A 20,747-nucleotide genomic window follows, 5' to 3' on the forward strand; every position below is an offset into this window, starting at 1 on the left:
TAATGCATTCTTCATCTCATTTATTATGAGTTTTCAGCTCCAGAATTTTAGTTCTTTCTTAAAGTTTCAATCTTTTTGGTAAAGCATTTCTGTTTATTAGTTTTACTCCTAAGCTCATTGGAGTGCCTTTCTGAGTTTCTGTGGCTTGTTGAGTTTTATCATGATAGCTATTTTAAATTCTCTATCAGATCACATTATTCTTTGACTTTATGTTTGGTTTCTGGAGAATTGCCATTTTCTTTTTGTGGTGTAATGTTACTGTAGTTCTTCCTGATGCTTCTTCTGACAGAGCATGTGATATGGAACAAGTTAGAAATTAGAGGTCTTTTCTTTTTCCATAGGTGGCACTTCAGTGTAAGTTTTTGGTTTCTCTTACCTGAGCTATCTCTGTCAGAAGTGTGCCCCCTGCTCTTGTGCTCAGTATCACTTCTTGTATTTTCAGATTCATTGGCACCTTGCTTCTGCCTGTTTAACTGGCAGAAGCTTCTTGGTGTACCTGAATGGTGGTTCTTCCCTTGCTTCCAGTATCCTCTGAGTCATAGGCTCTGCCACTGCAGGGGGAAGGGATAGGGGGAGCCAAGTTCATACCAGTACCTCTTCCCTATCTGGTTTTCTAAGGTTCATAGGCTCTGCTGCTACTGGGGAAGAACAGGGAGCTGGAGACTTAGGAACCTCAGTGGCTGGAGACACAGGGCCCCAGCCCCCATTCCCACTACTTGTGGTCATAGGTGTCACTCCAGCCAGGAGACTGGAGTTGTGTGCACTGCCTACCCTGCTGCTGCCAGGTTATATGGGTCTGTGGGCTTAGCTGCCCTGATTAGAGAGTCAGAAATGCAGGTAATGCTTTTACTGTTCCTTAGGTTCTGCCTCCTTTATCTATTCCAGTCCATCCACCTTTAGAGGTGCGGCTGTGTGGAATTCTCTAGCTTTGCTGAGTTGTAAATGTTTTACTGGTTGTAGATTAAAGGGGAGAGACAAAGGTAGCTTTTCGTTCCACCATGTTGTTGATACTATTCCTTCATTTTTGTTGTTGTTGTTGTTCAGGACAAAACACTACTGTTTTCTTCTAGTAGCTGGTAATTGAAAATTTCTTGGAAAGCTGCATATAGCCTAAGAAGCAAAGAGAAAAATCTACTAAAATATTAACTTGGAGCCATTTTCATATAGTTTAGAATATTTGACTAGTTATTCATGTAAATATTCATTGAACAGCTACTCTGTGGTAGTTGTTCTGTGCTAAGCTCTGTGCTAAAAGCTGGGAAACCATGTCAAATAGTAATGGCCATAGTTCTTGCTTTCATGGAGCCTGCTGTCTAGGGAATTGAATGCCATTAATCACTGCAGATAGTGATAGCAGCCATGAAATTAAAAGACGCTTACTCCTTGGAAGAAAAGTTATGGCCAACCTAGATAGCATATTCAAAAGCAGAGACATGACTTTGCTGACTGAGGTCCATCTAGTCAAGGCTATGGTTTTTCCAGTGGTCATGTATGGATGTGAGAGTTGGACTGTGAAGAAGGCTGAGCACTGAAAAATTGATGTTTTTGAACTGTGGTGTTGGAGCAGACTCTTGAGAGTCCCTTGGACTGCAAGGAGATCCAACCAGTCCATTCTGAAGGAGATCAGCCCTGGGACTTCTTTGGAAGGAACGATGCTAAAGCTGAAACTCCAGTACTTTGGCCACCTCATGCGAAGAGTTGACTCATCGGAAAAGACTGATGCTGGGAGGGATTGGAGGCAGGAGGAGAAGGGGACGACAGAGGATGAGATGGCTGGATGGCATCACTGACTCGATGGACGTGAGTCTGAGTGAACTCTGGGAGTTGGTGATGGATAGCGAGGCCTGGCGTGCTGTGATTCATGGGGTTGCAAAGAGTCAGACATGACTGAGCGACTGAACTGAACTGAATTAAGAACTCACACAAATATGTGTAATATCACACTTGTGGTGAGTGTTACAAATAAGACCAATGTGTTGGTATAAGGGTCTGTGGTGACTGGATTTGTCCAAGTCAGTGAGGGCAGGGATGGTTTCTGTGAGGAAGTATGGATTATACTGAAATCCAATGGAAAAAGTAGCCATTAATTAGATGTAAAAGTATGAAACACGTGAGACAGAGTGAACAGCATGGTGGATAGACCATGGGCCTCTAGAACTATCAGAAGGTCAAATATATTTGGAACGCAAGGAGGGGGGCAAAATGTGGTGCAAGGTGTGGCCTAATAAGTAAGAAAGTGAGCCCATCCTGATTTATTATTATCATTTGCCTTTTAATTTGAAATGTTAGCATTATCTTTCACATTGATTAAGCCAACAAAAATAGATCATAAATAGGAGTGATTAAGTGATATTTGCTTACTACCTAGATTTTCTTTTACCTCCTAGACAGGACACCTTCATGGAAAATTATTTTACTAGCCAACGAGACAACATATTCCGAAATGTGGAGGTTTTGATTTATGTCTTTGATGTGGAAAGCCGTGAACTGGAAAAGGACATGCACTATTACCAATCATGCCTGGAGGCCATTCTGCAGAATTCTCCAGATGCCAAAATCTTTTGCTTGTTGCACAAAATGGATCTGGTACAGGAGGATCAACGGGACCTGGTAAGTAGAAAGGGTGATGCACCAAATGATTGATGTACTTTGTAAACTTCTTTTGTAGAGATATGGGGAAATTTGTACCATTCATTTTTAGGGGAAAAAAAAAATCTCAGTATAGGCTTTCAAAATAAAGTTGACATCTGTTTTTAAAAACACTTACAAACAAACTTTCTCTCGTAAGGGAAAGATAATGTTCATTTAGCAAATAATGTTCAAATTTAGGAAAGGATCCTAACCACGTGATATCACTAAGCAGCTTTATATATTTTTAAAATATATTTGCTGCCCTTGTTTTACTGTCCTTCAGAACAGACAGTTATTCTCAAGGCTAGAAGACCTACCAGCGTTGAGATGAAGAAAGGTCACAACTGTCTCTAGATTGACCTAGGAAACTGGTATGCACCAATTCAAATGCCAATTACACAGTGTTAGGCACAATTCCAAGACCTCATAATTGCACTGATATGGTATATTTGTCTTCTTTTCTACCATGGGAATTAGTACACAAATATTAAACCAGAAAAGACACGGTAGAAAGGGCAAACTCCTAGGTAGCTATGAAACCCAGGACTGGAAAGTCACAAATACAGTCCAGTGTTAGTTTGCTCAATATAAAATGAGAAGATTGGATTTTAAAGTCTAAGCTGAAAGAGAAGATTCTCTATTTCCAAGAGTAAATAAAGTTGAGGAAAGCAGTTTCAAAATATACTGGTGATATAGAAGAATACAGTTCCTCTTTGGGTTGGAACCTAGGAGTCTAAGGATCCCCTTTAGCTTAAGAATTTTTTTGATAATAACTGTGGTCAAGAATACTTTTTTCCATAATTAGTTATATGATTGCCTTCAGTGTTCTGGTATTTGTGTATGTTTTGTTGTTTCTGGGTTAACTTCCAGGCTTTTAGAAACAACTTGACAGTTCAGTATTTGACTCTGTAAAGGACTTTGGAGTGTCTATCCTTTCTAATTCCTTTTCCCTCTCACTAAGTATTAATTTTTTCTTAATTCCACTGAAAATTCTGTATGTAGCTTGGCCTTGAGATTTTGAGGGTTTATTAGTTTAGAGTTTTCTGTTTTGTTTCCCTGGCCCAATTTACCACAGAAAATCCTAGAGCATTCCAATGAATTTTTTAAGTATTTATAAATTTTAGTGATCAACTTAATGTTTTCTAAATGCTTATGCAAATATCCCCAAAGATACATTAATGTTCATTGTGGGATTTTAAGCTTAATTAACAGAAGTATACTCTTTCATTAAAGATTCAAACTTGGAAGTTTTAGAGTAAAATGGCTAGGGTGTTCTGTGAATAGCAATTTCAAGCAAAATGAAGTGTTTCCTTATATGTGTATTACGCAGGTTCCTCAGAGAAAGAGAACAAATAAGAAGTATTTGAGAATAAGAGAGAGATTGAATTAATTTTAAGGAATTGACTCATATGATTGCAGAGGTTGGCAAGTCTGATATCTACAGGCAGGCTGATAACCCAGGAAAGAGTCAATGTTGAAGCTTGGGTCAGAAGGCAGTCTGGAAGGCAGAATTCCCTCTTGGGAAATGGGAGTCTTTTTCTCTTAAGGCCTTCAACCAATTATATAAAGCCTACTCATATTATGGAGGGGGCTCTGCTTTACTGAAAGTCTATTGATTTAAATATTAATCTCATCAAAAATATCTTCATACCAACATCTAAATTGGTGTTTAACCAAATGTTTGGGTCCTATGGCCTAGTCAAATTGGTAATATAAAATTATCCATCACAGTGTTGAACATACACTCATGCAAGCTCTGGAAAATACCTGTGTATCTGTTTATATTTGTATAAATAGATGTTTTTCCATGTGCATATGGGTGTGTGTGTGTGTGTGTGTGTGTGTGTGTATGTGTGTGTGTGTAATGAGTTGTTATATCTATGTAGCCAAATAAATACAGCCTGTACAGAAATAATATGTATGAATGTATGCCTGTGTGTATGAGAGAGAAACATATCTATACAAGTTTAAGTATTTTGATTTATAAAATCTTGATATTGGTATGGATATCTTAAAAGTAACCCAGATTGGGTGATTTGGAATGTTAGATATACTTTATTAAGATTTCTCTATATGGTGAATTTTATTTTCCAACATAGTACTCTCAGTGAGTACTCAGAATAAGCAGCACAGTCCTGAAGAATTCTAGTAGCTGTTGCACTTTTTAGACCTGACCTGAAATCATCTCTGCCATCCTAGTCTGTAAAGCAAGGTACACATTTAAAAATTCCTCTGGTGGAAAATGAAATATCTCTGTTTAAAATATTTTGAAATATTACACCTCAGATTTTGCAGTGAGAGAAGAGAGCTGTTATATGCTGATCAGTATATTGGTATTTTTACTTCAGATTTTTAAAGAGCGAGAAGAAGATCTGAGGCGTTTGTCTCGCCCATTGGAATGCTCTTGCTTCCGAACATCTATCTGGGATGAAACTCTCTATAAGGTGTGTATGTTTCCCTGAGTTTAAAGAGCATGAAAAAAAGCTAGAAAGGTATTATCAGAACTAAAAGATTTTAGACTCTTTCATAGCAATCTAGATGTGTTGAGCTAAAAGAAGAAATTATCTACAATACATTGAAAAATATCCAACTTAACCTTAAGAGATTTTGGTTTTGATTTTAGGTTGGGTCGACGTACCTACCAGATCACACTGAATTAGCCCAGTTTGGTCCTGATTAATTTGATGCAGATCTTCATGACAGTAGAGGTTTCACTGGCCATCATCCATTTTGACCTGTTTTGGTCTCAATGCTGATTGGAACTGTATCTAATATTCAGGTACCTCTACAGGATATAAGCTAGTCTGTCTAAGTTTGGATGGCAATAGAAGAACAGTATTTAGGGGAGAAATTGGAAAGGGAGTCTTAGAATGAGACGTGTTATTGCAAGAATATGATAGCTGCAACTTTCATGCAAAATTAAAGACTAGCATTCTTTCAACCAAAGAAATTGTACCTATTGCTGGAATGGATACCACACTGCTTATAGTAGTTGTAAAGGTTACAATAATAGCTGTGTTATGGATGAAGTTGAAATTACCTCATTGGCACATAGGCTCCTTATCCTGCTTTCTCCCTTTCTCCCAGTGATTTAGTGATTTGAAAGACTGGCTTCTTTTGGGTCTTCTGTGGTCAGACCTTTCCTTCAGACTGTTTCTGGTATTCATTGACAAGTCTGGGTAGGAAAGCATCCTTTTCAGTGACTCATAGCTACAGCCTCAGTATCAACTGCTTCTGACAAGTATCTTCAACCAAAAGCACAGAAACCTGATTTGCCAAGGAGAAAAACAGTTGGACTTTAAAACATAACCACTGATTTATTTTTTTAACTAATTAATTTTTCCCAATATTATGTTGACCCAGCCTCACTCTAATAACAGATCATTTTGAGATACCTGTCTAGGAAATACTGTTCTAGATTAATTTGGGCCGAATTTCTCTCAAAGCCTTATTCCCATAGAACAGGTAACCGTGAATAAGGATGGACATGACGCACTGATAAGAACCAACTGCGGTGTGAAGGATGGCAATACATAACACGACCAAAGACAATTGGCTAATCACAACACTGCTGTGAGTGACAATGTCTCTGCTGTGGTTAGCTTTGGTGCCTTCTCCAAGGTAAATTCAGCAGTGACATTAACACCGACCTGGGAACTTGGAACCTGAACCCCCATGCCTAAGTAATAAAACTAATTGGATCAGAAACATGGCTCTTACATCTCTTACATAAATGTTACATAGAGCTGACATAAATTTTTTATATTTATTAAGTTTTATCCTACAAGCACTCATTGCATATCTGCTTGATACTGTTGGACACACAAATAACTAAGACCAGGTTCCTGTGCTCTAGTAGGGGAGAGAAGATGATACACCCTACCAGACAAATTGGAATGAAATTGAAAGGAATAATATAATGAAAATTCAAATAAAAGAGCCTTAAGAAAATAGAGGGAGGGTGTGATTAATTTAAATTCCTATTATAGTCATACTCCTCTGGATGAAATCAGTTTTAGGCAAACACACGTGGACCATTTTTAATTTGATTAGATCAATAATTTGTACAGCTGACAATAAGCCTTTTCAAATAAAGCCACTATTTTCTCTTGTAATTTCTCTTGTATGTTATCCCATTGAGGGGAGGGGCTATTTTTCTATGTGGCTCTGGTATTTACAGTGAATTGATTATTGGATGTATGTAAATATTAGGTTCTGATCTTAAGAGCAATCTACACTATTGGTCTTATCTATTTGAATGACTAGATTAAAAGTTCTTTGGCCCAGTAAATCAGAGTTTTCAGCTTTCCCTAAGGCAATATGATTAAATTAAAGTATTTGTTGATTTTTTACTATCAGTGGAAAGAAGCATTTCATAAGTGTTTGAAACTTTTAAAAATCTAACTGAACAACAAAAATAAAATATTAGTTTCATTTTCTCATTTCATTTGTGTTATATTTGTTGCTAGAATTTGTTGAGGACTCAATTATCACTATATTTTCCTGCCTATATTTTATAGTATACTTCCACCAGGGAAGCCCATAGTATACTTACTCATTTGCAAAGATCTGGGCCTGTTTACCAGTTAGTAATATTGCACTGTGCTTCTGTTCTGTTAGGCTTGGTCCAGCATTGTTTATCAGCTGATCCCCAATGTCCAGCAGCTGGAAATGAACCTAAGGAATTTTGCTGAAATTATCGAGGCTGATGAAGTACTTCTCTTTGAGAGAGCCACTTTTCTGGTAAGAACTTTCTGCTGTGCAGATGTATTTCACACTCACCTTCTGTTCAGCAATGGAGAATATGTTGCACTTTCAGAAAGACGCGTTTTCTTTGTCTTTACTTCAGCATACATAGCTTTATTTATGAAGTAGTATTGTCAGCAAGTAACGTGAAAGAAGTTCTTTTGTGTGTTGGTCTTTAGTAATTAGTAGCACTTAGACATTTGCAGGTATTTGTTACTATAGAATTTTTGTTAATAATTGTCCGTTTGTCTTAAATAATTCCTATTTCCCATTGACTTCTATTATGAAATGATGGGTATTTTCCTTTGAGAAAACTTGCATCACACCCCTTTTTCCAAAATAGTTTAAAACTTAACATGGAAGAGATGTAATGGTCAACTCAGTGACATAGATAAGAGTTCAGATGGTGAGGTGAAAGGGCAAAGAGGTATGTTGGCATTATTTTTTTTATAAATTCAACTTAATATCTCGTACTATGTATATGGCTGTGATGGAGTATGAAAAACCCAATATTATATTTATAAGTAAAATGTTTAATAACAGTAATGAAAACTCATTTGACATGTCACAAAAACTGCATAAGTAATTGCTGATCAGCTGCATAAATATAACCCTAAGAATAGCTCACAGTAAATTTGTTTCTGAGCGCTACCAAAGCTTGGTGATTTTAGATACATCTTTTTTTACATATACATGGATCTATTCTTTTTTTTTTCAAGTTATTTTCTCATTTAGGTTATTACAGAATATTGAGCAGAGTTCCCTGTGCTATATAGTAGGTCCCCATTGGCCATCTATTCTAAAATATAGCAGCATCTATGTGTCAGTCCCAGACTCCCAATCTATCCCTACACCCACCTGTCCACCCTGGCAATCACATGTTCCTTCTCTAAGTCTGTGAGTCTGTTTCTATCTTGCAAACAAGTTCATCTGTATCATTTCTTTCAGATTCCATATATGAATGATATCATATGATATTTATCTTTCTCTTTCTGGCTTACTTCACTTATTCACTTAATATGATAATCTCTAGGTCAGTCCATGTTGCTGCAAATGACATTATTTCATTCTTTTTTATGGCTGAGTAATATTCAGTTACTCAACTGTGAAGAAAGCTGATAGCATATTCAAAAGCAGAGACATTACTTTGCCAACAAATGTCTGTCTAGTCAAGGCTATGGTTTTTCCAGTGGTCATGTATGGATGTGAGAGTTGGACTGTGAAGAAAGCTGAGCCCCAAAGAACTGATGCTTTTGAACTGTGGTGTTGGAGAAGACTCTTGAGAGTCCCTTGTACTGCAAGGAGATCAGTCCTGGGTGTTCATTGGAAGGACTGATGCTAAAGCTGAAACTCCAATGCTTTGGCCACCTCATGAGAAGAGTTAACTCATTGGAAAAGACCCTAATGCTGGGAGAGATTGGGGGCAGGAGGAGAAAGGGACGACAGAGAATGAGATGGCTGGATGGCATCACTGACTCGATGGACATGAGTTTGAGTAAACTCTGGGAGTTGGTGACGAACAGGGAGGCCTGGCGTGCTGTGATTCATGGGGTCGCAAAGAGTAGGACATGACTGAATGACTAAAATGAACTGAACCGAATATTCAATTATATTTATGTACCACATCTTTATCCATTCACTATCAGTGAACATTTAGGCTGTTTCCATGTCTTAGCTTTTGTGAATAGTGCTCCTGTGAACATAGGGATGCATGTATATTTTTGAATTATACTTTTATCGAGATACATGCCAAGGAGTGGTATTGCCGGGTCATATGACAACCATGCTTTAGTTTTTTAAAGAACCTCCATACTGTTTTCCATAGTGGCTGTACCAACTTAAATTCTCACCAACAGTGTAGGAGAGTTCCCTTTTCTCCACACCCTCTTCAGCATTTATTGTTTGTAGATTTTTTTCATGATGGCCATTCTGACTGGTTTGAGGTGACATCTTGTTTATAGTTTTTATTTGCATTTCTCTAATAATTAATCATGTTGAGCATTTTTTCATGTGCCTCTTGGCCATCTGTATGTCTTTGGAGAAATATCTATTTAGGTCTTCTGCCCGTTTTTTGAATGTGTTGTTTGTTTTTTTTTTTTTGATATTGAGAACCACATGAGCTGTTTGTAAGCCTGGAGATTAATTCATTGTCAGCTGCATAGTTTACAAATATTTTCTCCCATTTTGTGAGTTATCTTTTTGCTTTCTTTATGGTTTCCTTTACTGTGCAAGGCTTTTCAGTTTAATTAAATCCCATTTGTTTGTGTTTAATTTCTATTAGTCTAGGAGATGGATTGAAAAAGATATTGATGCAATTTATGTCAGAGTGTTTTGCCTATGTTTTCCTCTCAAGAGTCTTATACTGTCCAGTCTAACATTTAGGTCATTAATCCATTTTGAGTTTTTGTGTGTATGATGATAAAGAATGTTCTAATTTAATTTTTAAAATGTAGCTCTCTGGTTTTTCCAGAACCATTTGTTGAAGAGATTGTCTTTTTTTCATTATATAGTCTTGCCTCCTTTGTTGTAGATTAATTGGTCATAGGTTGTGGATTTACATCTGGGCTTTCTAGTCTATTCCATTAATCTATATGTCTATTTTCATGCCAGTGCCATACTGTTTCATTTACTGTAGTTTTGTAGTATAGTCTGAAGTCAAGGAGCCTGATTCCTCCAGCTCTGCTTTTCTTATTCAAGATTGCTTTGGATAGTCAGGGAATTTTGTTTCTCCATACAAATTTTAAGATTTTTTTGTTCTGGTTCTATAAAAAATGCCATTGGTAATTTGATAGGGATTGTGTTTAATTTGTAGATTGCCTTGGGTAATATAGTAATTGTGACAATATTCATTTTCCAATCCAAGAACATGGTATATCTTTCTATCTGTTTGTGTCATGTTTGATTTCTTTCATCTGTGTCTTTGTTTTTTGCTACTCAGTAAAAACTTGCTATTCAGGACAGTAAGATGAGGAAAAGTGAGGTTCTGGCAGTCTGGAAGAAGTTTCTTTATGACACAGAGAAAAGAAAATTGAGATGAGTCTACTATGCTGTAGATTCCCTAAATGCTTTGGTGTTCTATTTCAGTTCTGTGGAAACTGAAAAAGTTAGGGCTTTAAGTAGTTCTAGTTAGTGTTGTCAACCTCCATTTCTCCCAGTTCACAATGGCTCATCTTTTCCATAGGGGATGAAATCAAATAAACTCCCAGCTTGAAAGAATATTTGTTGAGGAGTTTTGCTTCTGTGTTCATCAGTGTAACTGGCATGTAATTTTCTTTTTTTGTGATATCTTTGTCTAGTTTTGATATCAGGGTGATGGTGGCCTTGTAGGATGAGTTTGGAAGTATTCTACCCTCTGTGTTTTTTTGGAAGAGTTTGAGAGTGATAGGTATCAGCTCTTCTCTAAATGTTTGATATAAATCACCTGTGAAACCATCCAGTCCTGGACTTCTGTTTGTAGGAAGATTTTTAATCACAATTTTAATTTCATTACTTGTGATTGGTCTGTTTATATTTTCTATTTCTTCTTAGTTCAATCCTGGAAGGTTGTACTGAAACATGTCCATTTCTTCCAGATTTTCCATTTTATTGGCATATATTTGCTTGTAGTCATCTCTTACAATCCTTTTTATTTCTGTGGTATCAGCTCTATGTAACTTTTCCATTTTCATTTCTAATTTTATTTGAATCCTCTTCTCTTTTTTTCATGATGAGTCTGGCTAATGGTTTATCAAGTTTATTTATCTTTTCAAAGGTCCAGCTCTAGTTTCATTGATCTTTCTATTGTTTTCTTCATCTCTATTTCATTTACTTCTGTTCTATCTTTATGATTTCTTTCCTTCTATTAAACTTTGGGTTTTATTCTTCTTCTCTAGTTGCTTTAAGGTTAAGTTGTTTATTTGAGATTTTTCTTGTTTCCTAGATAAGATTATATTGCTATAAGCTTCCCTCTTAAAACTGCTTTTGTTGTGTCCCATAGGTTTTGAATCATCATGCTTTCATTTTCATTTATCTCTAGGTATTTTTTATTTCCTCTTTGATTTCATCAGTGATCCATTGGTTGTTTAGTAGCATATTATTTAGCTTCCATGTATTTGTGTTTTTTAGTTTTCTTTTCTTGTAATCGATTTCTAACCTCATAGTGTTGTGTGGGAAAAGATGCTTGATATGACTTCAATTTTATTAAATTTACCTGGTGGGGCTCACTTTGTGATCCAGTATGTGATCATTTCTGGAGAATGTTCCATGTGCACTTGGGAAGAATGTATATTCTGCTGCTTTTGGATGGAAAGCTCTATAAATACCAGTTAAGTTCATCTGGTCTAATGTGTCATTTCAGGCCTGCATTTCCTTATTGATTTTTCTGTCTGGATGATCAAAATTGTGGTGTTAAAAGTCCCCTAATATTTTTGTGTTACTGTCACTCTCTTTTTTTTAATTAAATTTAATTTTTTAAATATAAATTTATTTTAATTGGAGGTTAATTACTTTACAATATTGTATTGGTTTTGACATATAGTATTTGCCTTATATATTAAGGTGCCCCTATGTTGGGTGCATATATTTTTACAATTGTTATGTCTTCTTCTTGGAGTGACCCCTTGATCATTTTGTAGTGTTCTCCTTTGTGTATTATAACAGTTTATTTTAAAGTCTATTTTGTCTGATATGAGTATTGCTATTCCAGCTTTCTTTTGATTTCAATTGCATGGAATATATTTTTCCACCCCCTTACTGTTAGTCTCTTTGTGTCCCTAGATCTGAAGTGGGTCTCTTGTAAACAACATATATATGATAGACACATATTTTAATCTGAGTTTGGTTCCCCTTTTATAAAATAGAGATAATATCTATATCATAATTTTTATGTGGTTTAAAATAGGACAGTTCAGTTCAGTTCAGTTCAGTCGCTCCATCGTGTCCGACTCTTTGCAACCCCATGAATCGCAGCATGCCAGGCCTCCCTGTCCATCACCAACTCCTGGAGTTCACTCAGATTCACGTCCATCGAGTCCGTGATGCCATCCAGCCATCTCATCCTCTGTCGTCCCTGTCTCCTCCTGCCCCCAATCCCTCCCAGCATCAGAGTCTTTTCCAATGAGTCAACTCTTCACATGAGGTGGCCAAGTACTGGAGTTTCAGCTTTAGCATCATTCCTTCCAAAGAAATCCCAGGGCTGATCTCCTTCAGAATGGACTGGTTGGATCTCCTTGCAGTCCAAGGGACTCTCAAGAGTCTTTTCCAACACCACAGTTCAAAAGCATCAATTCTTCGGTGCTCAGCCTTCTTCACAGTCCAACTCTCACATCCATACATGACCACAGGAAAAGCCATAGACTTGACTAGATGGACCTTAGTCGGCAAAGTAATGTCTCTGCTTTTGAATATGCTATCATGATAACATTAAATCCTAGTACAAAGTTTAGCATATAGCTGACAAACTGTCAAACATTGGTTTCTTTTCTTATTACAGCCAACAGAGTGCAGAGAATGCAGGTGCAGTTTTTCCTCTTAAATTTGTAGAAATATTGTTTTTAATGGCAGCATACTTGGCAGTCGTTCTTCTTGCTAACTGGTACAGCTGAGGCAACAAGACCTAATCAGTGTCTTCTGCTTCATCCCATAGGCAGGGGTTACTTGCTGGGAAGTTCATTATCCTGAGTCCTGTCTTTCCCACTAGTGTGAATAGCAGTAAGCAAGTGAGCTTTTGTCTGTCTTGATACACATGGCATGATGGAATCCTGCTTAGTGGTATTTTCCTGCCACATCTACCACATATGATCATAGGGGTTAATTTAATATGAACTCTGTTTTTCACCAATAACAAGTAGCTTTTGGTTTCTCTTGAGGACTGTGTTTAGATGCTTTGACCATTTTCACTGAGGTGCTTGAAGTCAAGCAACAGGAATCTAGTCCACCATTGGTCTAGGAATTATGTTTTTGAAATTTCAGGGAATTGCCCTGTGAATTTTCTTCTGGCAAATGACTCAGTTTTGCTTCCTACTAGAAACTTAACATCAGCCTGTGGGGAATACTTTTGTGGTTTTATTAATCTGAAAGTGTTAGGGGATGCATTTTCAGCTGGCATTGGTGTCCATCATGAATAGGTTTATTTTTCATTTATGAATAGTACATCCTCAGAGGTTAGAATCAATCAGTTAAGATTTTAAAATATAATACCAAAAATCACTTGGTTATAGCCTTCATTAAAATTAAGTACATTAAGTATACCTCACGAAGAGCTAAGAATTTTTATTCATTTTTCCTTTTTGATTTGTACTTTTTTTGAATCAACAACCGTTCTGCGAAATATTGAAATAAGATGAATATTTAAAGTAAGTGAGAAAGGCTAGCAGTGAAGCAAAATAGATAATACTTAAATGTTCTAATAAAATTATAACCAAACATTACTGGATGGGTCATCCTTAGGGATGTTGAATTTATGCAAAATGCTGATAGAATATGGGACAGAGCAATAAAGACAGTAAAGCCAGTTGCTAACTACCCTGAAAATCAGGGTGATCAAGAGACTGATGAATGTAATGGCTTGAGGAGTAGTAGAGGGTGATATGACAATGCTGCATGGATTGAAAGGGCATTGCTCTTTTTTGTAGGTGATTTCTCACTATCAGTGTAAAGAACAGCGCGATGCCCACAGATTTGAGAAAATCAGCAACATTATTAAGCAATTTAAGCTGAGCTGCAGGTAAGAGATCTTGTGTGATGTATTCAATATTTATCTCAGGAAAAAATGGTCATATTTGAGAGGTTCAAATACCTTTAGTAGATGCCAGTTCTCTATTCAGCATAGTCCCTCATATTAAAAACAAATTTGAGGCTTTCCTGGTGACTCAGTGGTAAAGAATCTGCCTGCCAATGCAGGAGATGTGGGTTCGATGCCTGATCTGGGAAGATCCCACAGGCCACAAAGCAACTAAACCTATACTCCACAACAAGAGAGGCCACCACAATAAGAAGCCCATGCACTGCAACTAGAGAATAGCCCCCACTCCCCTAACTAGAGAAAAGCCTGTGCAGCAATGAAGACCCAACACAGCCAAAATAAATAAACAAAATTTTAAAGCAAGACAAAAACTCAACTCTAAACTTCTTGACTGAAGTGAAAGACAGTATCCTTTAATGCAAAATCAACTGATGCAGAAGAAGGATATGAAAAATATCTAAGCTGAGTACCTTTTCAAGATGTTTTTTACTATTTGGGAAGAAATAAACAGACGATGTCCAAGAGAGTTTTGAAAAAAAAAGGAGGGTTACCTTATCAAATACCAAGATTTACTATAAAACTACAATAATAAAAATAGTGTGGTAATGATTTCAGGAATGGTACAAAGAAGAGCATCTAAAAATGTCTGATCATATTGTCTCAGCTTTGTTTAAATCTAGTGTGAATCTTAGCATTGTGAATGTAGGAAGTAGGAATGGCTGAACATTATAATCTAGTAAAGATTTAATAATCAAAATTCTTATTGTGGTAAAACTTTGATACTCAGACAATAGAATAAGTGTAAGTAATCCCTTTAATGCTTTAGCATATTTTGAGACTTTCTGGTATGTTTATACCAACATTTTTAAAGAAGAAATTGCAAATGGCATATAAATATTATTACTCTTTTTGTATTCAAAGATGGAATTTCAACATAACTAATATTCAAAAGGTATGGTTGTTAATCTCAATGATAGGAAAATTTCAACTGAATAAACTTAAATATTAGAGAAATCTTTGGCAACATGAATCTAGGTCTAAGCCCACTTTTCACTTCACAGTCACTGTCAAGTCCTAATCTGCTTTCTGTCAAGCCCACTTTCCAAGACATGTTAAATTTGGCATTAGAGTTTCCTTGGAAAACAAAGTGAGATTAGTGATTAACTGTCTTAATGAGGTGATGGATGAGATATAATGGTATTCAAATGTTAATATGAAAGATAAGAATGTCTGATATTACTAATATTTTATGTCCTTTACTCACTTTTCCCCTTTCTCCTATAGCAAGCTAGCTGCCTCTTTCCAGAGCATGGAAGTCAGGAACTCTAACTTTGCTGCTTTCATTGACATTTTTACATCCAACACTTATGTGATGGTCGTGATGTCTGATCCATCTATTCGTAAGTTTACACTTAGCTGACATAGATTCAAGGCCACATATTCTTTAAACTAATTGCTTTAGAAGTTGTACATTATTAAAGATACTAAAAACTATTTTATAGTGCACAACCCTGTGAATGTACTTAGTGCCACTGACCTATACTATACATTTAACAATGGTTAAAAGGGTAAATTTCATTTTATGTGTATTTTACCACAATGAAAATAAATTAGTACTAATGGTAAATCAGTTCAGTTCAGTCTCTCAGTCGTGTGCAACTATTTGCAACTGCATGAATTGCAGCACGCCAGGCCACTCTGTCCATCACCAACTCCCGGAGTTTATTCAAACTCATGTCCGTCGAGTCGGAGATGCCATCCAGCCATCTCATCCTCTGTCGTCCCCTTCCCTCCTGCCCCCAATGCCTCCCAGCATCAGGGCCTTTTCCAATGAGTCAAATCTTCTCATGAGGTGGCCAAAGTACTGGAGTTTCAGCTTCAGCATCACTTCTTCTAATGAGCACCCAGGACTGATCTCCTTTAGAATGAACTGGGTGGATCTCCTTGAAGTCCATGGGACTCTCAAGAGTCTTCTCCAACACCACAGTTCAAAAGCATCAATTCTTCGGGCTCAGCTTTCTTCACAGTCCAACTCTCACATCCACACATGACCACAGGAAAAACCATACCCTTGACTAGACAGACTTTAGTCGGCAAAGTAATGTCTCTGCTTTTTAATATGCTGTCTAGGTTGGTCATAACTTTCCTTCCAAGGAGTAGGCATCTTTTAATTTCATGGCCGCAATCACCATCTGCAGTGATTTTGAAGCCCAAAAAATAAAAAGTCTAACACTGTTTCCCCATCTATTTGCCATGAAGTCATGGGACCAGATGCCATGATCTTAGTTTTCTGAATATTGAGCTTTAAGCCAACTTTCTCAACTCTCCTCTTTCACTTTCATCAAGAGGCTTTTTAGTTCCTCTTCACTTTCCGCCATAAGGGTGGTATTATCTGTATATCTGAGGTTATTGATATTTCTCCCAGCAATCTTGATTCCAGCTTGTGCTTCTTCCAGCCCACCATTTCTCATGATGTACTCTGCATATAAGTTAAATAAGCAGGGTGACAATATACTGCCTTGACGTACTCCTTTTCCTATTTGGAACCAGCCTGTTGTTCCAAGTCCAGTTCTCACTGTTGCTTCCTGACCTGCATATAGGTTTCTCAAGAGGCAGGTCAGGTGGTCTGGTATTCCCATCTCTCTCAGAATTTTCCACAGTTTGTTGTGATCCACATAGTCAAAGGCTTTGGCATAGTCAATAAAGCAGAAATCGATATTTTTCTGGAACTCTTGCTTTTTTGATGATCCAGCGGATGTTGGCAATTTGATCTCTGGTTCCTCTGCCTTGTCTAAAACCAGCTTGAACATCTGGAAGTTCAAAGTTCACGTATTGCTGAAGCCTGACTTGGAGAATTTTGAGCATTACTTTACTAGCATGTGAGATGAGTGCAATTGTGTGGTAGTTTGAGCATTCTTTAGCATTGCCTTTCTTTGGGATTGGAATGAAAACTGACCTTTTCCAGTCCTATGGCCACTGCTGAGTTTTCCAAATTTGCTGGTATATTGAGTGCAGCACTTTCACAGCATCAACTTTCAGGATTTAAAATAGTTCAACTGGAATCCCATCACCTCCACTAGCTTTGTTCGTAGTGATGCTTTCTAAGGCCCACTTGACTTCACATTTTAGGATATCTGGCTCTAGGTGAGTGATCACACCATCGTGATTATCTGGGTCATGAAGATCTTTTTTGTACAATTCTTCTGTGTATTCCTGCCACCTCTTCTTGATATCTTCTGCTTCTGTTAGGTCCATACCATTTCTATCCTTTATCGAGCCCATCTTTGCATGAAATGTTCCCTTGGTATCTTTAATTTTCTTGAAGAGATTTAGTCTTTCCCATTCTGTTGTTTTCCTCTATTTCTTTGCATTGATCACTGAAGAAGGCTTTCTTATCTCTCCTTGCTATTCTTTGGAACTCTGCATTCAGATGCTTATATCTTTCCTTTGCTCCTTTGCTTTTCACTTCTCTTCTTTTCACAGCTGTTTGTAAGGCCTCCCCAGACAGCCATTTTGCTTTTTTGCATTTCTTTTCCATGGGGATGGTCTTGATCCCTGTCTCCTGTACAGTGTCACGAACCTCCGTCCATGGTTCATCAGGCACTCTCAGATCTTCTCCCTTAAATCTATTTCTTACTTCCACTGTATAATCATAAGGGATTTGATTTAGATCATACCTCAATGGTCTAGTGGTTTTCCCCACATTGTTCAATTTAAGTCTGAATTTGGCAATAAGGAGTTCATGATCTGAGCCACAGTCAGCTCCCGGTCTTTTTTTTGCTGATTGTATAGAGCTTCTCCATCTTTGGCTGCAAAGAATATAATGAATCTGATTTCGGTGTTGACCATCTGGTGATGTCCATGTGTAGAGTCTTCTCTTGTGTTGTTGGGAGAGGGTGTTTGCTATGACCAGTGCGTTCTCTTGGCAAAAGTCTATTAGCATTTGCCCTGCTTCATTCTGTACTCCAAAGCCAAATTTGCCTGTTATTCCAGGTGTTTCTTGACTTCCTCCTTTTGCATTCCAGTCCGCTATAATGAAAAGGACATCTTTTTTGGGTGTTAATTCTAGAAGGTCTTTTAGGTCTTCATAGAACTGTTCAACTTCAGCTTCTTCAGCATTACTGGTTGGGGCATAGGCTTGATATTGAATGGTTTGCCTTGGAAATGAACAGAGATCATTCTGTCATTTTTGAGATTGCATCCAAGTACTGCATTTCGGACTCTCTTGTTGACCATGATGGCTATTCCATTTCTTCTAAGGGATTCCTGCCCACAGTAGTAGATATAATGGTCATCTGAGTTAAACTCACCCATTCCATTCCATTTTAGTTTGTTGACTACTAGAATGTTGACGTTCACTCTTGCCGTCTCCTGTTTGACCACTTCCAATTTGCCTTGAATCATGGGCCTAACATTCCATGCAATATTGCTCTCTAACACATCAGACCTTGCTTCTATCACCAGTCACATCCACAACTGGATATTCTTTTTGCTTTGGCTCCATCCTTTCATTCTTTCTGGAGTTATTTCTCCACTGATCTCCAGTAGCATATTGGGCACCTACCAACCTGAGGAGTTCCTCTTTTAGTATGCTATCATTTTGCCTTTTCCTACTGTTCATGGGGTTCTCAAGGCAAGAATACTGAAGTGGTTTGCCATTCCCTTCTCCATTGGACCACATTCTGTCTAATGATAAATAATTTTTTAATCAATTTATATTTTGAAGTTTAGAAATAGTTTAGACTCTAGGGTATTATATTTTTCTTCATGGGAGCTTCAAAAATCTAATTACTAAATCTGGGGATTTTAAAGAAAACAAACTCAAATGTATGACTTGTTCTCCACATGGGGTATATTTTTAAAGGACTAGTCACTCTAAGCTCTGAACTTTTCGTTGTTGAACCATTTTATATGTCATTGTATATTTCTAAATACTGTACTCCCATATTTTTGTTAGGGGCATAGAGAGAGATATTTGGTGCCTCCATGCCATAATAGCTATATCAATCACAACTGTTAAAATAAAGGTTATCTATCTTAGGGTAATATTAGAATGTAGCAGAAGATAATGTTTTACTATTAGCCCCGAACTAAACAAGTTTGAAAATTTATTTTGAAAATATTATGTTTAGAATATAAATAAATCTTTAACTCAGAAAAATTAAACTCTGATTAACTTGGGACATAGGTTCTCTATGACGTAAATTGAGGAATTTGGCTCTCTTTCATTTTTTTTTTTTTTTTACTAGTAATATATTCCTTTGGCTATTTGTACTAACTGTGTTGGATATCTTCCCTACCCCATCCTCAGCTTCTGCAGCTACTCTGATCAATATTCGCAATGCCAGGAAACACTTTGAAAAGCTGGAAAGAGTGGATGGGCCAAAGCAGTGTCTTCTCATGCGCTAAAACATTGCCAAATGCTGTTTCAGAAAAATAAATGGAATACTATTTCTTAATGTTGTATTAGTATATATAGGCTCTGAAATGTTGTGATGCTTATCACTTCTGCATTTCTTCCCTACTCCCCAGTCTTCATGTATAACCTTGAATGCTATTTACTCAAATAGCCTGTAAGAAGTTAGAAGATAAACTGTCTATGAATGTGGTGTGACATAAAAGTAGGTGATATGTAAGTGTTCTGATAACAATGTTCTAATAGTGTAAGTGTTCTAATAACCTGGTTTCAGTTGTTGTGTATGCCGAAGCCTTTTCCAGCATCATCTTATATTCCTCATCAGATAGTAACCTATATGTTTGGAATATTACTGTTTTCTCAGCATGCACTAAAAATATTCCTTAAATGCAGTTATAAATAAAGTTTTGCTATTACAGATTTCAGTAACATTCTTTTCTTTTTTTTTTTCTTTCCCTTGTTTCTTCAGCTTTTCCCTAAGAAAAAGAAAATGAATTTCACAGTTAACCTAGGGGAAGAAGACTTGCTGTTTGGGAAATAGTATAAAATAAAGTTGGTTGGGAAGGATGAGCCAAATGATAGCCTTAAAGCTAGGCAGAAGAGTTTTGATATAATATGATAGGAAATGGCAAAGGAATTTTGAAAGAAAGTTAACCTGTGGGCTGACTGATGGCAGCTGGAGAAACAGATAGTAATCCAGGCCTGAAGTGTGCTGAAAGTCTGTTTCAAGATGCAACTAGAGAAGGAATGAATTAAAAGTTGAGGGGAAATAGATAGTATTTATGAGATGTAAGTCTTCTTTCTATGAGGCCCAAGAATGGTTAATTTATATATTCCATAATACCTAATGGGATGTGCTTCCATTATCCTCATTAAAGTGAAAGAAAGTGAAAGTGAAGTCGCTCAGTTGTGTCCAACTCTTTGCGACCCCATAGACTGTAGCCTATCAGGCTCCTCCATCCATGGGATTTTCCAGGCAAGAGTCCTGGAGTGGATTGCCATTTCCTTCTCCAGGGGATTTTCCCAGCCCAGGAATCGAACCCAGGTCTCCCTCATTGCAGGCAGACGCTTTACCGTCTGAGCCACCAGGGAAGCCCATTATACTCATTAAGTATTATTATAAAACCTCATTCAAGGTTGGACTTTATTTGACTTCATTCCCAAGGAAAAGATGACCCATTGTGAACTGGGAGGAGAGCTTGGCAACACCAACTGCTGCTACTGCTAAGTCGC

General features: G+C 37.2%; 2 protein-coding genes across 2 annotated transcripts in view; both read left to right on the forward strand.

The window, feature by feature from the left end:
* The window catches only part of RRAGB (Ras related GTP binding B), a 39,362-nt gene extending 19,548 nt beyond the window's left edge, over positions 1–19,814 (forward strand). Inside the window, exons 5-10 of the mRNA XM_052663605.1 lie at positions 2,388–2,610; positions 4,980–5,075; positions 7,252–7,374; positions 13,989–14,080; positions 15,383–15,498; positions 19,410–19,814. Of these exons, the coding sequence (XP_052519565.1) occupies positions 2,388–2,610; positions 4,980–5,075; positions 7,252–7,374; positions 13,989–14,080; positions 15,383–15,498; positions 19,410–19,507 (748 nt within the window). The 3' untranslated portion in view covers positions 19,508–19,814. The remainder of the gene's footprint in view (positions 1–2,387; positions 2,611–4,979; positions 5,076–7,251; positions 7,375–13,988; positions 14,081–15,382; positions 15,499–19,409) is intronic.
* The window catches only part of LOC128070298 (elongation factor 1-alpha 1-like), a 427,922-nt gene that overhangs the window by 197,191 nt on the left and 209,984 nt on the right, over positions 1–20,747 (forward strand). The gene's annotated exons all lie outside the window — the stretch shown is intronic.

The sequence above is a fragment of the Budorcas taxicolor genome, chromosome X (assembly GCF_023091745.1).
Source record: "Budorcas taxicolor isolate Tak-1 chromosome X, Takin1.1, whole genome shotgun sequence".
Classification (NCBI taxonomy): domain Eukaryota; kingdom Metazoa; phylum Chordata; class Mammalia; order Artiodactyla; family Bovidae; genus Budorcas; species Budorcas taxicolor.